This window comes from Vombatus ursinus, unplaced genomic scaffold (genome assembly GCF_900497805.2).
Source record: "Vombatus ursinus unplaced genomic scaffold, bare-nosed wombat genome assembly UNPS02010461.1, whole genome shotgun sequence".
In the NCBI taxonomy this organism is placed as follows: Eukaryota; Metazoa; Chordata; class Mammalia; order Diprotodontia; family Vombatidae; genus Vombatus; species Vombatus ursinus.
In genome coordinates, this window is record NW_020950239.1 from 5,931,190 (window position 1) to 5,947,573 (window position 16,384).

The 16,384-nt window shown below is 38.0% G+C and overlaps 1 protein-coding gene across 1 annotated transcript; it reads left to right on the plus strand.

Moving 5' to 3' along the window:
* The first annotated feature begins 9,874 nt into the window (after positions 1 to 9,874).
* Positions 9,875 to 16,193, plus strand: NPFFR2 (neuropeptide FF receptor 2). Its single transcript, XM_027854496.1, has 3 exons — positions 9,875 to 10,202; positions 11,766 to 11,865; positions 15,341 to 16,193. Exons 1-3 carry the CDS (start codon positions 9,875 to 9,877, stop codon positions 16,191 to 16,193), a joined length of 1,281 nt encoding a protein of 426 aa, XP_027710297.1.
* Positions 16,194 to 16,384: the final 191 nt, after the last annotated feature.

Consider the following 16,384-nt stretch of genomic DNA (forward strand, 5'->3'; position numbering starts at 1 on the left):
TGCTACATATGTATGTAAATGTATATTTAAGATTTAATAGCTGCAAACTGGTCTAAGATTTTTGGAATACTACATGTATGTGTATATATACAGGCATACACACATATATACATACACACATATACACACATACACGTATGTGTGTATATATATATATATACGCACATTCTATATTTATATGTTGTTCCCCTTTAGAATGTAAGCTACTTGAGAGCAAATGTTGTTTCATTCCTTGTATATGTTTTCCCAATGCCTAGCACAGTAGGTGCTTAATAAATGCTTACTGATTGATTCCCACAAAATACAAGGAAGAGAGCTCTCCATAGAGCTTTAGCTCTCTAGTGAAGGGGACAGAGCCTGGTCCTGTGTATGTTTATATGTCAGTAGACAGTGGGGTGGAGGAGAAGAGAGAGAGAGACAGAGAGACACAGAGACACAGAGACAGACAGAGAGAGACAGACAGAGAGAGAGAGAGACAGAGAAAGAGAGAGAAAGAGAATCTGTCCTTTGCCCAGCATGATGCTAATATGCTACCCATGGCTTCTTTCTTCTTTGACACGCAGGTCTCTCTGAACCTCCCCATGGCATGACGTTTCCTGGAATTCTAACTTTTCATTTCTCTCCCATGCCCTTCAGCTGGGCGACCAGAGGAGGAGGGGGGCGGAAAAGAAAGGAAGAGGAGGAGGAGGACGGAGCTAGGGAGTTGAAAGCTCGGGGCTCCCACTGCCTGACTGGCTGGGAGTAGAAGCTGGAGGGGAGCAGTGTCTGGAACCTCGGGAGTCTCTATTTCTCTTCCACCCCCAGTACCTGAACTGGAGGCATCGTCAGCTCCTGCTCAGGAGGCTTCCCGCTCTGCCCAGGGAGTGACCAGGTAAGGTAGCCAGGCTAGGGAAGAACGCCAGGGCAGCCAGATGTGAGATGCTGGCCTCCCGCCGCGGGCGCTCCCCACCTCCCTTGGATGACATAGCTAAGCATTCGGGTTAAAGCTTGGGTTGCACAGGCTGGATGTTTCTAAGTTTCCCTTTCCTTCTCCTTCCCTTTTTCCTTTCTTTTTCTATGGACAGGCGAATCATAATAGCTAATGAAGTACAAAGAAAATATTTCTGGCTGCTGTTAAGAAGCCAAAATATCTTTGATTGAATTTTGCTATATTCATAATGTTGTAAGATTTACTTTAATTAATTAAACCATTTAGCTGAGAGGAAGTGTGATGCAGGAGAAGGTGTGTGGTCCTTAGCCAGAAGATCCTGGTTGAATTCTAGCTCTGCTACATATACTCTATATGACCCTGGAGAAGTCATTTAACCTGTCTAAATATCAGCTTCTTTATCTTCAAAATAAGAGAATTGGGCTAAATGACCTTTAAGGTCCCTTCCAGCTCAAAATCTATGAGGCTAGCTTTCTGCAGATGCTAGTAACTATTCTTAGCAATTCACTGAGTAAACATAATGGTATTTGAGCAAAGTTTTTTTTCATTATCATGATAAAAGTTGCTTAATTTAAGAAATCATAAAGTGTCTGATACATAGTAAGCACTTAATAAATGCTTTTATCATTCATTCAGACTCTTGGGTGATTTATATTGATTAAGGTATATTATGTTTGGTAGGATAGCTGAGCACACCTTCTTGAATTACAGGAATTTTCAATTTTCAGTTACGTACAGTAGTTTGCACATAGTAGGCCCATATAAATGGCTCATATTTTAAGGTGAATTAACTCATCATTTGCCCATTTTAGAGATGGCATTATAATGCCCTTTAAAAAATAGCAACTTAATTTTCAATTATTAAAAATTACAAAGAAATCATTTTAAAATGTGTATTAACCTTTCTATTAACTGGTATACTGATATACTGAGGTAGCCTTGGAAGACAGATAGCTGACGTGTGTATTTTGGTAAGAAACCTCAGAAAATTCTGTCACCCTTTGGAGAGGCATTTATAACATATCGGCTGACAATGAATGAAAACATAATTGATTTTTATGTGGAAATGATTGTCTATCTCTAATGGATGGCAGAATCATAGACAGAAAACTTTGATGACTTACTCCTCAAAGAAACTGATATGATCATCAAAAGCAAATAAATAAAATGAAGTTATTTACATAAAAAATAAAGTGAAGAAATAGATCTTAGTAACTAAGTATTAAGCAGGAAGAGGGAAGAATTAACTGATGTTTTGCTATTTATCTAGATGTTTTGTTTTCTGTCAACTTTTGGTCTTACATAATTGTAGTTTGAATTAGATTTGTTTGAGTAATTTCTCTCTCTTTTTTTAGTGGTTAAAAGTTTAGGTTTTTTGAGAGTCAATGAGGATTAAATCTAAGGACAGGACTTGTAGAAAGATGATTGTGTCTCTTAATGGTTGTCTGTGAGCCCGGCTCTCTCTTCTTGCCTCAAAACTGCCAGAAATGTACCAAATAATCTAATAAAATCAATGATAACTGAAAAAGGAAGGAAAATCAGAGGGGAAAGAAAAGAAATCCTCACCCAGAACCCCAGACTGAAACACACAGGGGAAGAGAAACTGCCAGGAGAGAAGAACATAAACCTTCCTGAAAGTAGCTATTATTTCCCTCTCTTTGTATCTTCAGTGCTTAGCGAGTGCTTAATTCATAGCAGGCACATAATAAATGTTTGGTAATCGATCTTGTGAATCTCACATTATCTGGAGAGGGAAAGGAAGATTGTTTTTGTTTTGTTTTGTCTTTTTTTTTATTACAGTAGCAGGACAATAAAATACTCGGCTTGAGATAAGATTTGAAAAAAAGTTGCGTCAGAGAAAAAGACATTGGGGAAGGGTCACCTTCTACCAAACAAACAAACAAACAAAAAACTCCACAACTATTACATACAAAAAGGAAGAGAAGGGCAGGGGCAGGAGAGGCCTCATGATTTCAATCAGGATTGGGAAGGGAGGGAGAAAAAACAAGGACATGGTTATTCCAAATTTAAAAAAAAATTCTAAAGAGTGTTGAAGGAAAAGTATTATAACACATAGCAAAGTACTTGGTACATTGCAGGTGCTTAATAAATTCTTACTGATTGATTGAGAATAATCTGTTGGAAGAAAAAATAAATTTTGCTACCATAACCATGAACGAATGGGATCAAATTGTCTATAAATTACAGAAACGTGACGGGATAGATCAGGAAGCAAAAACTCAAAATTTTTTGTATGCAAGAAATACACTTAAAGCAAATATTCACAGAGATTCAAAATGAGAGGCTCAAATAGAATTTACTATGCCTCAGCTGAAGCCAAAAAAGCAAATGTGACAATCAGATAGACAAATAAAAATAGGTGTATCAGGAGAGATGAGTAGAGAAACTATACTATTCTTAAAAGCATTACAAATAATAAAAACAATGGCAATATCTAAGTAATTAAAGGGAAAGTTAACAATTATAAGAAGACTCATAGAATAAGACATTAATTGTTGATGATGTCAATGTACCTCTTTTAGACTTAGAAAAATCTAAAAGAAAGATATTAAGGAATAGAACAAAATGTTAGGAAAACTAGATAGAAGTACTTTAGTGATTACTGAATGATATTCTTAAGAAAAATATCTTTTTTGTATCACATGGCAACTTAAAAATTGATCACATTTAAGGAAAAACAAATTTAGCCATCCCTCATGAGTAGGAACAGATAAATGAGGAAAGGAGGACATTTTAAATGCATTCTTTAGACACCATACTTGGATTTTTTCAGTGAACCAGTAATACTACTAATATGGGTACTTCCATCAGTGGTGTAGATCCTATACCAGAACTAGGACATAGTCTTGTCTGCTATGTTCTATGTCTAGCAGATGACGCTATGTCCTAGGAAGCAAAATGAAATTGAACTGCCATTTCTTACCCCTTTGTGACACTTCTGCTACCAAAAAAGCCCCACTTCTTTGCCTACCTAAGTTGTTAACTGCCCCTCCCTAAGGTCTTATAGAATTTTCAAGACCTCTCCAAAAGCTGGCTTCCATGTCACCTGGCCTGGGTACCCATGTTACAGAGGGACACCTGGGATGTCAGCATGGATTCAGAGTGGGGTCAGATAGGGAGGGATGAGCAAACAATTAGGTGCAAAAACTGTGTATGCCACTACCCCACCTCACCTTCACAGTAAACTTCTACTCATTTGTAAAATGGGAAGGGAGTGAAATGTTTGCCCTACTTCCCTCACAGAGTATTTGGAAAGGAAGTATTTTGTAAATTTTAAAAGCCCTATTTAAGTTTGAGCTTGATGGGTCATGCCTTTACCTGGTAAACAAAGTCCCACCGTACTTCTAGGGAGCTGTACAGGTAGTAAAGATATGAAATATATGGATTATCAGAAAAGGATTGCTTAGTTTTATAAGTGAGATTAAATGTCCTTGTAGCTTATAGATTGACCTCCGTGATAATCTATTCTAATTCTTTTGCCAGAGAAGACAATTGAGATGTAGAGTTGTGACTGGTCTTTTCTAATATTCCATGACTAGTTAGGGCATTTAACTTATACTCAGGACACTGGATTTCTAGTGCTGGTTCTGCCACTCTTGATCCTTACCCCCAAATAATATCTTTATGAGGCAACTATCATAACCTGCTTTATTCTTTTGTTGTTTCGTGCTTGTGCAACAAGCAGATGATACTGGTCGCCACTAACTGGGAAGAAAGGAAAAAGGAATTTAACTACCATTCCCTCTGGTAGCACATGCCTTACTAGGGTAGAAGTTGTGAGTAAGTGTCATGCTCTCTTTAGTTATCCGTCAGTTCCACTCCCTTCTGGGAAGTACCAATTGTTGTCTAGGGCATATGGATTTACAGATTTATAAATTACTTAGCTCAGAGCCCCCATCTACTGGCTAACTCTGCTTCCTTTTGAGTCGTGGTATTTCAGGAAAAACTAGTCATGGGACTTTGATTTAATGGAATTGCTTCCTAATGGAAGCAAGAATGCTGCAAAGTGGTTTTTATTCTTAGTACAGAATCAATCAATAAATAGTACTTCATATTGAGAATACAGTTCATAAAACAGGAGATAAACATCTACTCAAAGATTGTAAGCCTGCCACTTCCTAGAACCCAGAAATCTCTGAGACATAAAGTTGATCTGGACCCTGGAGGTCTAGGGCATACACAGATTGAATTCTTATGACTAGGCAAAGGAGTATAATCTCACAGTTCCTGAAGGATGCTTGAGTCACAGTTTACATTTGTCAACAGGCATAGACACAAGAACTTTGCAGTCTGGATTTCAAACCACTGGAGCTAGAAAACGTGTGTGTGTGTGTGTGTGTGTGTGTGTGTGTGTGTGTGTGTGTGTGTGTGAATATATATGTATATATAAACACATTTACACATATATACTCTCATATGTAAATGTACACACATATCTATATTTTGGTACAATAAGCAACTCAGGCGTGTTCAGTGCATTTACTCATTTACTCAAAGGATAAAGCAAATTCAAATACGTATCACTGAACACAACTTCCCTTGCCTTTTTAGTCTCTCATGAAAACACAGTTACAATCACAGAGTGGTTAGTGGCCTGCATGGAGTTGGCATTCCATCACCTCTGAGAAGTGACATTCCCTCCTATACTGTAGAGTTAAATGGGCATTAATAAACCCAGCCTCTCAGAGCTGTGCTCCTTGCCTCATCACCCTATAGTGATGAAGACTGCAGAGGCATGGTGTCAACTACTGTCCCTAATTGTTTCACACAAGAATTATTAACTATGCCACAGCTCTGGGCTAGTGCCATCCACCATCCTACTATATCTATTCCTTGGTGGGGACCTCTTACCACCTCCAGTTCCTGACAGGATGAAGAGTGAGAAAGGGCACTCACCTCTCATCTCCTCTATTAAATTATTAATAAGAGCAAAGCCTTGGACATAGTTTTATTAATGAAAGTGATAAATGGTCTCATATTGTGCAGGGAGCTAGCTACTTCTCAAAGTGTTTGAAAAGTTTTTGAAATAATGTCATCCCACTATTACCAAAAGAGATACTGAAGTCATCAGAAAAGTGATTAGTCTTTACCAGCCATTGTGACAGAGCATAGACTAGAATTAGTGGTTCTTTGCTATCTCTTTTGCATCAAACTTCAGAAAACACTTGTTAAGAGTTTTCCTTTATGCTTAAAGTTCATAACTCTTTTTAGAATGAACTCTATTTCCTTCTTTTTCATTATTTCAACATACTTAAAATTGTGTTTATCACTAAAGTAATGGGACACAGGAACAGAAAATTAAGCCTATGTCAATGAATGATAGGCAATAGTGATGGCCTCTTTATAAGGGTAGATATATGTAAGGATTACAATAAGGATTTATGGTTTTATTCCTCCACGCACTCTGATAATGATATCTCTACAATTGATCCCAAGATTCATAATCCTGGGGCCAACTTGGTGATAAATCTTTTGAAACTGAGCTCTAGTGGTCCTTGGGAAGTAAATATAGCGTGAGTATGTCATTGAGCAGTGATAGTAAAGTCCTCTGCTGATGCCTCCATTATAGTGTGGAGGTAGATCCTAGCTTACCCACTTGAGCAATTAAATTGGCCTCCAAATTCTTAGTTACGGCTCTGGCAGACCTCAACCCATTCGCATCATCTCAGGTTCTGTGCCAACAAATCCTTCACAGACAGCACTTAGTTTGCTGGTGGTCTTCCTCTAAAATGGCAGTTTTTCATACTGGGTTCCATGAACCTAAACAGTTTTCGATAGATCACTGTATTTCCAATATAATCTGATTCCTTTGTAATTCTGTGTATCTTATTTTCTTCACTTAAAAACATTACTTTTAGAGGGCACAAAGGTGGGAGTCCATAGGCTTCACCAGGCTGTCAAAGGAATCTATGACCTTAATCCTAGGTTAAGGACTTCTTGTCTAGAATCTGGATAGAGCACTGAACCCGCAATCAGGAAGACTCACCTTCCTGAGTTCAAATCCTGCCTCCTACACTTACTAGCTGTGTGACCCTGGGCAAGTCACCCTGTTTGCCTCCATTGGCTCATCTGTCAAGTTCACTGGAGAAGGAAATGGCAAATCACTCCAGCATCTTTGCCAAGAAAACCCCAAATGGGGTCACAGAGTTGGACACGACTGAAAAACAAGTGAGCCACAACAAATCTAGAATCTAGATTAATGGACAAGATATGAATGCCAAAGGAGCATGTGGGGTGACTTATCAGTTTTCCTTCACTCTCCCTAAATAATCAATATACTTCCCTTCCAATTATTACGATCTTTGATGGCATCCTTTGTGATGTTTCTCCTGGTCAACTTCCTCTGATCGTGTGTTACAACCTTCTCATGTTCACCTGTTGCCCTTTGAATGACCTGCAACTTAAATTCTAAGAGGGTAGTACTCTACAACTCAAGCAACATTGGAAAAATGTTCATGTTTTTAAAAAGTGGCCTTCTGTGTCACAGAAAATTTGGGGGCCTTTAAAACCACTGCATAATTTTTCAAAAGGAATCCAACTTTGCTCTCCTCCTTCCCGTTCACTTCCAAGATCAGCTCAATGTCTTTCAAATGTTTGTTCAGAATGTACATAGTAAATGGCTCACTCTATTGTTGATTATTACTGCACGCCATCATTTGTAAAACAAGTATTCTTTATCTATTCTGTTTTCCTTTGTGGAGAGTTGGGTCAAACTCCTTTGAGTGATTATAAATCTCATTTCAGAAGCTCTGCAGGGTTCTAGACCTTGAAGTGATCAGCATAATATCAGGCACCAATGGGAGCATTTGGAAGACTTCACCATCTATAAAGTATCTCCTTTCCATTTGCACATTTATCTGGACATAATCCATGAATGTGGCAAATACCTTTGGCAATACAGTTTCCATTTTAATGCACTACTTAATATTAACAGTCAGAGGAACACATCAAACAGTTATTCTTGTGTTATATTTTTCAAAAAATGTTATAGGATTTTACAAGATTTGAATATAAACTCCTTGAGGGCAAGGGCTTTTTTTCATTTTATATTTTTATCCTCACTAGCTAACACAATAATCTACATTGTTTTGGTTTTGTTTTGTTTTGACACAGACTTATGATTTCATGAGTGTAGGGAGTTCCCAATGAGGAAATTCTCTCCATTTGTTTTATATTAAGCATGCAAGAAGGATTCCATATTACAAAAACATAAACATAATAAATCATATTGATAAGAAAAATAATAATAATGATAGTATATGTCAACACATGCAGAAAAAAAGCTTTGGACAAGATGCAGGACTTGTATTTATGTTAAAAGCACAGCAATAAAAAGACATTTCCTTAATATGATCAAAGGTATCTCTCTAAACAAAAACTAGGATTATTTATGATTGGAACAGCACTGGTAGCTTTTAAAAAAAAATTGACCAAAACAAACAGTCTTCCCTATAATTTGACAGCATTAGATACGCTAGCTATAGCAAGGAGAGAGAAAAAATGAATTTGAGGGAATAAGTATAGACTAAGAAGAAACCAAATTGAATCTATTTATATAGGGCACAGTTTTCTTAGAGAATGATAATGAACAAGAAAATTGATGTAGAAAATTGGTAAGTTCAGTGAAGTAATCAGAATACAGGTCAAGTCTATGGAAAATTGCTTTCTGTAAATTGCTTTAAAAAAACTCAAAAGAAGGATATAGAATATACATAAATACACTTAGTATTGGTAATTAACCTACCAAGACACACACAAGATATATACATATATATATACTTTCACTCACATACATGTATACATACATGAATTCCTGCATACATGCAAATATGTATACATATATGCGTGTATACATACATACATACATATATCAGTTCATTAAGGAGTTGTGACTTTTTTTCTTTCTTTGTGGGAATTCCATCAACCAATGAAGGTCTTCACCGATTTCTAACTGAATAGATAATTCTGAGAGAGTCATCTGAGACTCAAAGCAGTTTAATGAGTTGACCAATGCCTCATAGTATCAGAGGCAGGATTTTAATGCAGACTCAATGCTATAAACCAGGGTGATGATGCTACCCAAACTACTTTATGAACTTAGTGCTATATCAAGCATATCACAAAAGGAATATGTAGTTGTGCAAACAATCTATGATTTTGTCAGTGTGGTGTCATCCTGGTGTGAAAAAGCAAGGTAGATGCTACTTAAAGCACATAAATGTTATTAATTGCCCAAGATCAAAGAGTAGTAAGTATCAAAGATAGAGTTTTTATCCCAGTCTTCCTGGATCGAAGTCCAACACTCTCTCCTCTATATTTATAATTGTAATTATAATTAGAACCATTCCCCAGTTGACAAATGGCCAAAGGATACGTACAGGCAGTTTTCAGAAGAAGAAATCAAAGCTATCTATAGCCATGTGAAAAAATACTCTAAATCACTATTGATGAGAGAAATGCAAATTAAACCAGCTCTGAGGTACTCATACCTAGCAGAAATGAAAAATGCTGGAGGGGATGAGGGAAAATGGTACACTTATAAACTCTTGGTGGATTTGTGAAATGGTCCAACTATTCTGGCAGAATAGCCAGAGACTCCATGCCAGTCTCTGGTAGGCTACAAAGATAGAAAAGAAAGTTCCTGCCTTCAAGGAACTTATATTCTATAGAAAGAAACACAGATATAAAAAATAATAACAACTAGATGTTACTAAAATCCAAGCATTTATTTTGGATAATTTTAAACAGTGGCACAGATAACACTAAAGCCCCTTCCCCTTATTTCAGACCCTTGTGTTCCTCCACTCTGCTCCTTTCACCCGTAATAGTTATTGAGTGGTAAAAAAGACTTCATCTAGCAATTCTTAAATCTGTGGTTTCTTATTGTGTTGTTTCTTCCATATCTGTTATTATTCAAGGTTCAGCATGAATAAGGAAATGGACTCCAATTTTTCCAAAGCTAGTCCTCAGACCTGGAGCGTCAATGACACCAAGGAGGAACAGTACCTGGACATGAACATAACCTATGTAGATTACTACCTCCACCAGCCTCAGGTGGCAGCCATCTTTATCATTTCCTACTTTCTCATCTTTGTTCTGTGCATCGTGGGGAATACAGTGGTTTGCTTCATTGTGGCCTGGAACAAACACATGCACACAGTCACTAACTTCTTCATCTTGAACCTGGCCATCAGTGATCTGCTGATAGGGATATTTTGCATGCCTACAACCCTCCTGGATAATATCATAGCAGGTATGTTGATTTCTGTGTAATGCAAAATGGAAGAAAACTTGAAAAATCCACTCTCTATATTTTCCCCTACAGTTTGGGTGTAAGATAGTAGGAAACAGGAAATACCCATTTATTTTTACACACTTTTTTGTTTGTTCTGTCAGGAAAACATATCTTAGCTCATATTTAAGGTTATGGAAACAATGGTGTCTAGCATTTTTCAAATGGAAAGCTTCTAGAGACATATTTATTGTATCTGGTTATGAAAATCTATCTAAAACAATATTCAATATAAATATAAATAATACTAATGTAAAAAAATATAATACTTAGAGGTTCACAAAATGTTTTGCATATATAATCTTGTTTGATCCTCACAAAAATCCCCTGAGGTGAGAGCTATATTATTAGTCAGCCACTCAGTTAAAAACATTGATTTCCTTCTATATGCCAGGTACCATACTAAGCTCTGGGGATACAAATATGTTTTGTTTTGTTGTTTTTTTTTTTTGCTAGGCAATGGGGTTAAGTGACTTGCCCAGGGTCACACAGCCAGTAAGTGTCAAGTGTCTGAGGTCGGATTTGAACTGACTCCAGGGCCAGTGCTCCATCCACTGTGCCACCTAGCTGCCCCAGGGGATAGAAATATGAAAAAGAAAGACAGTTCTTGACTGTAAGGAACTTACAACCTAATAGGGAAAGACCAAAAGGTCAAAAGGAAACCAAAAATTGAGGATGGAGGTGGGAAAGGGAAGATGGTATCCAGTGTGAAGGCATGGTGGAACAAAGGAGTGTAGGCTGGTGGGAAATGAATAGCTGTCTGGTCTGGGATCCCTCCTTAACTGGAGGCTTTGGGAGGAGTTTTTTTTCTTTACCCTCCACCCCTCTAATCAGATGGCAGAGGATACTGATGAAATGTGAGCACCAAAGTTGATGCAATCTTGCAGGATGATGAGTTTCCTGATGAGAAGTTTTCCTGGGGCCATGGTGGGGTCCAGTCCAAGAAATGAAAACTGTTGGGAAATTATCCCAATTTTACAAATGTGGAAACTGAGGCTGAGAGAAGTTACTTAAGGTCACACATCTAGAAAGTATCTGAGGCAGGATTCAGATTGATCCAGCACTTAATACGCAAATGCTACAAATCACCACTTGATTTATTGTTATGTTGATTTTCTAGACTATGAAAAAGTGGTGGGAAAATGGTAATAATATAGATTAAACTTGAAAGTGTATTAGTCACATTTCCCCCCAGAGAGCTGGTTGTTAAACATTTACCAAGACGTCACTGGATGGGTAGGGGAAGAACCCCTGCTTTCAAAGAAGGGCATTGTTTGTTTTTACCTGGAGATAAATTTCTGCCCCAGACTAGTGAAATTTACAAAATCCAGGCTCTGTCCACGACTCCAGGCTATTTGCCCACATGGGAAAATAATAGTGTTGGATCGATCCTTGAGTATTAAAAATCCTTAAAAATAATAAGAGTTAGTCCTCACCATGCCTTAATGCTCTGTCTTTGGACAGCGTTTTTAATGCCATAGAGAAGAGTATCTCTTCTAACGTTGCTCTTGTCCATCCTATCAGGATGGCCATTTGGAAGCACAGTCTGCAAGATCAGTGGAATGGTCCAGGGCATGTCAGTGGCCTCTTCAGTCTTCACTTTGGTGGCCATAGCAGGGGATAGGTAAGTCCTTGTCAGAATCTGAAATCATGCCAAACAGCCACACCATCATTAACTCGTCAGTCAAAGAAAAATATGCATGAAGACAAATTGCACCCATTTTCACTCCTCTTTTTCCTATCTTTCCACTGTTCCTTATATCTCTCCCCCATTCAGAATGATGCAAATGTCTCCCAACGATTCAGTGGTGCAAAACTATTACACTGTCTGATTTTATTAAGTTGACCTCAGGGATGAAGACATGAAATATTTTGATAATCATAAGAGTTTTCATGCAAGCCTACAAAGATTGGTTCAGAGTTATAACATATAGAAATTAATTATATCCTACATGGTTTTTTTTAGGTTAAGAAATTTAGGGAGTCTAGGGAAAAATTAAACTGATAAATTAAATGAAATGGGAAGGTTTTCCACCTGAAGAGAACTTTTTATAACAATTCTATATGTAGTGTATATTCCTATGATGTCTTTTTAAAAAATAATTAACAAATACTTATTAAATACTTACTATGTGTCAAGCATTGTGCTAAGCACTTTACAAATGTTATATACATATATATATATATATATATATATTCCTCACAACAACTCTGGGAGGTAGGTTTCGTTATTATTCCCATTTTACAGATGAGGAAACTGAGACAGATGTTAACCGATTTGTCCAGGATCAAATACCCAGTAAATATCTGAAGCTGGATTTGAACTCAAGTCTTCCTGACTTCAGACCTGAGTTCTACCCATCATATCAGCTAGCTGACATAGGATATTTTTGTTGTTTTGTTGGTCAGTCATTTCATACTCTTCATGACCCCGTTTGGGGTTTTCTTGGCAAAGATACTGGAGTGGTTTGCCGTTTCCTTCTCCTGTTCCTTTTACAGATGAGGAAAGTGAGGCAAACAGAGTTAAATGATTTGCTCAGGGTCACACAGCTAGTAAGTATCTGGGGAAGATTTAAACTCAGAAAGATGAGTTTTCAAGATTCCAAGCCCAGTGCTCTATGCACTGTGGGTCACCTAGCTGCCCTATACATGACATTGGCTCAGTTACATTCATTTCACAGGTGAAGAGTCTGTGGGCTTAGAACCAAACCTGTTCTCACATGTCATAGACATGAAATTGGAATTGGAATTTAGGGTTCCATGATTCTTGCTATAATCACAACCTCCATTTAATGGAAAACCTCCTTGGGTAGGACAATAAAGGTACAAGAAACTTAAAGCAGACACAATACTTTTTTCTGTAATTTAGACAAGGATAGGGATTTTATTAATACAGGGAACTCCCAGGGGACGAAATTACGTCTATCAATGCAAGTCAGCACCTTCTCTGCATTTTATCCTCTTAGGGAATTGCCTAGAACAGAGCTGCCAAACTTTGAAGCATCTAGCCTGCAAAACTCCTGGTCCTGCAGAACCACATTAAAATGTAATTGAGAAATGTTTAACAGAATAAATAAAAATACAATACAACACAGATAGTATTGATTTGTGGTTTTCCAAGTTGATATGCTGCCTGAAGGGACTTATTTCTAACCAAGTTTGATATCACTGGCCTGGAGAATTGATAGATGAAGTGACTTGCCCAGGGTTACACACACAATCGGTATGTGGCAAGGACGAGACCTGAACCCAGGTCTTCCTGGCTTCAATATCACCTTTTTATGGCTTACATTTTAAAATCAACAAGCATTTAGTTTTATTTACTCTAAGAGAGTAAATATAATATAAGAATATCATTCATATAAATAAAGATAATATACATAAATAACTTACAGGCATGTACCAACTCTTTGCCTTTACAATGACTGCCCTCCATGACTAGAATGTTCTTCCTCCTCACTTCTACTCTGAGGCTTCTCTCAACACTCCTCTCAAAGCCCACCTTCTGAAGGAGAACTTTTCCAGTGCCTGCATCTGCCCCCAGTAGCTAGCGCCTTCCTCTTCTCTCCATCAAGTACATTTCCTAATACCCCACCACTTCCTGCCTCCAGACCATGTGACATGTTCAAACTGAGGACCAGAGAAGAGACAGAAATAATCATAAGGAAGTAAACACAACAAAATATTTTCCTTAGTTAAAGGAAAAAATGAAGAAAAAAAGAAGGTAAAAAATTAATGCCCCATTCTTGGCTATCCCATATTTTTTATGTGATATAACCAATATGGTGTGAAATCAGGAGCTTCCTATCTATCTCTTCTATCTCTGTTGCCTCAAATCAATCTAAGCAAGAACATTTGACCTTGACTGGTATTTCTGAATTAAGTTTGCTAAATGATGATCAGATTGGAGGAGTTTGTTCTAAGTTGGCTTACTTCATACCAAGGACAGGGTCTAACACAAGGAGCACCATGGAAAAACGTCCGTCTCCCAGGCAAAGATAGAGAGATACGATCCCAGGAAATCCTATGGAAAGGCAATAAATGGGAGTGTACTCCTCTATTCTACCCAGAGGTCACCTCAAAACCCAAGGTGGAACCACAGGGGACCTGAGGGCCATAGCGCTGTAGTAGGGGAAGGACTATCTCATTCTCCTCTAAAAAAGGGATGAGACAGCTCTGGAGGAAGAAGAGAGATTGGGGGGGTGGCTTTTTAACCTGTGTTGTACAGGGGCAGGACACAGAGTTGGTCAGTAGTTCTACTGTGGAAGAAGGATGGGAAGGATGGAGAAGACCCATACAAAGAAAAATGTATGTGCATGGGATAACTTTGCAACCAATGACTTGTATGTCTATGTATTGATCTACTCAGGTTTCTAGTGAATCCTAGAGCATTTTGAATGAGACTCTATTGCCCTAAAGTCTCTCAGAGGCAAGCTAGAAATCAGGAATTCATTAAAAAGTGGCTTCACCTACATGTCCTCAAGGCTTTCTATTTCTCCTTCTTGGAGTCATCCTGAAGGGTCTGAAAGCCCTAGAGTCTCTCTCAAAGAAGGAATGAAGAACATCTCTCTTCTCCAGATCTCTCGCTCCAATTCTTTCCCTCAGGCAGGCAATATCCTATCAACATTCCCACTGCCAACTAGGAGAGTCCTAGGAAAATGTTTCCAGGCTGAGCTGTAAACCTAGTTTGCATAAACATATGTGGATGCATACATATGGTATAATATAAATTATATTATATTAACAATATTAATAATATTTATATCATATCTTTTTAATATAATATAAACAATATAATATTAATATACATATGTATGCATGACATACATATACATGTCTTCATCAAACTGATCACAGACACTTGTGATCAATTCTCCTTAAAACTAAAAGAACCTGGCTTCAAGGTGTTTGCATCTTTAGTTGCTCTTTTTCCTTATTACCACTGCCAGATTGATTTTAAAGACTTAAAAAAAAAACAAATAAGCTTAATACATTTTATGTTTTGCTTTTTCTGGACCCAATTATTTTATTCAATTTAGCTGATGATTGAGTCTGACATTACAAAGTAACTGCTCTCTAATCCTTGCCTTTCATTGCAGGTTTCGACGTATTGTGTACCCATTCAAGCCAAAGCTCACCATGCAGGCAGCATTAGGAATTGTCCTGGTCATCTGGGCCCTGGCCATCACCATTATCTCTCCATCTGCAGTCATGCTACATGTACAAGAAGAAAAATATTACCGAGCAAGGCTCAGCTCCCCAAATGAAACTAGCCCTCTCTACTGGTGCCGGGAGGACTGGCCAAACCAGGAAATGAGGAAAATCTACACCACTGTGTTATTTGCCGACATCTACCTGATCCCTCTCTTCATTATTGTCCTCATGTATGGCAGAATTGGTATTTCACTCTCTAGGACTGCAAGGCCTTTAAGGGTCAAGCAGACCCAGGAGAAGAATCATATGGTGTCAAGGAAGAAACAGAGAGTTATCAAGATGCTTTTGATTGTGGCTTTGCTCTTTATGTTATCCTGGCTACCCCTCTGGACTTTGATGATGCTTTCTGACTACAGCAATCTCTCTGCACACCAGCTGCAGGTCATCAACATTTATGTCTACCCTTTTGCACACTGGCTGGCCTTCTGCAACAGCAGTGTGAACCCTATCATCTATGGCTTCTTCAATAAGAAATTCCGAGATGGTTTCCAAAATGCTTTTCGGGTCCAGATTTGCCACAGGAGGGTGGAGGAAGACTACCCACAAAGGGCTAAAAATAATATTGTCATAACCATGTCTACCCAGCTGGCACAGGACCCTTCATTTCAGAACCCTCCAGGAAAAGAAGCTGCTTTGTGGAGAACCTCAAATCCCCAGCTCAAGACCAAGCAGGAATTGACCATGGAAGACCATGGAGATGCCTCCAACCAAAAGGGCATCACAAAAGAACTTGCATGAAAGTGTTATAGAGACTGCTCTTACACAGCTAGATGTGGCCCCTTTTTGTTGATTTTAACTCCACTTGAATTGGTAGAGTTTAATTATTTTAAGAATTGCGCATTTTGAAACACTCCCTGGTATGAGTATGTATATGTGATAGACAGATAGATAGATAGATAGATAGATAGATAGATAGATAGATAGATAGA

Coding starts and splice junctions, on each gene's coding strand:
- NPFFR2 (XM_027854496.1), top strand. CDS start 9,875: ATGAATAAGGAAATGGACTCCAATTTTTCCAAAGCTAGTCCTCAGACC. Junction 10,203..11,765: donor CCTGGATAATATCATAGCAG/GTATGTTGATTT, acceptor CCATCCTATCAG/GATGGCCATTTGGAAGCACA. Junction 11,866..15,340: donor GTGGCCATAGCAGGGGATAG/GTAAGTCCTTGT, acceptor CTTTCATTGCAG/GTTTCGACGTATTGTGTACC.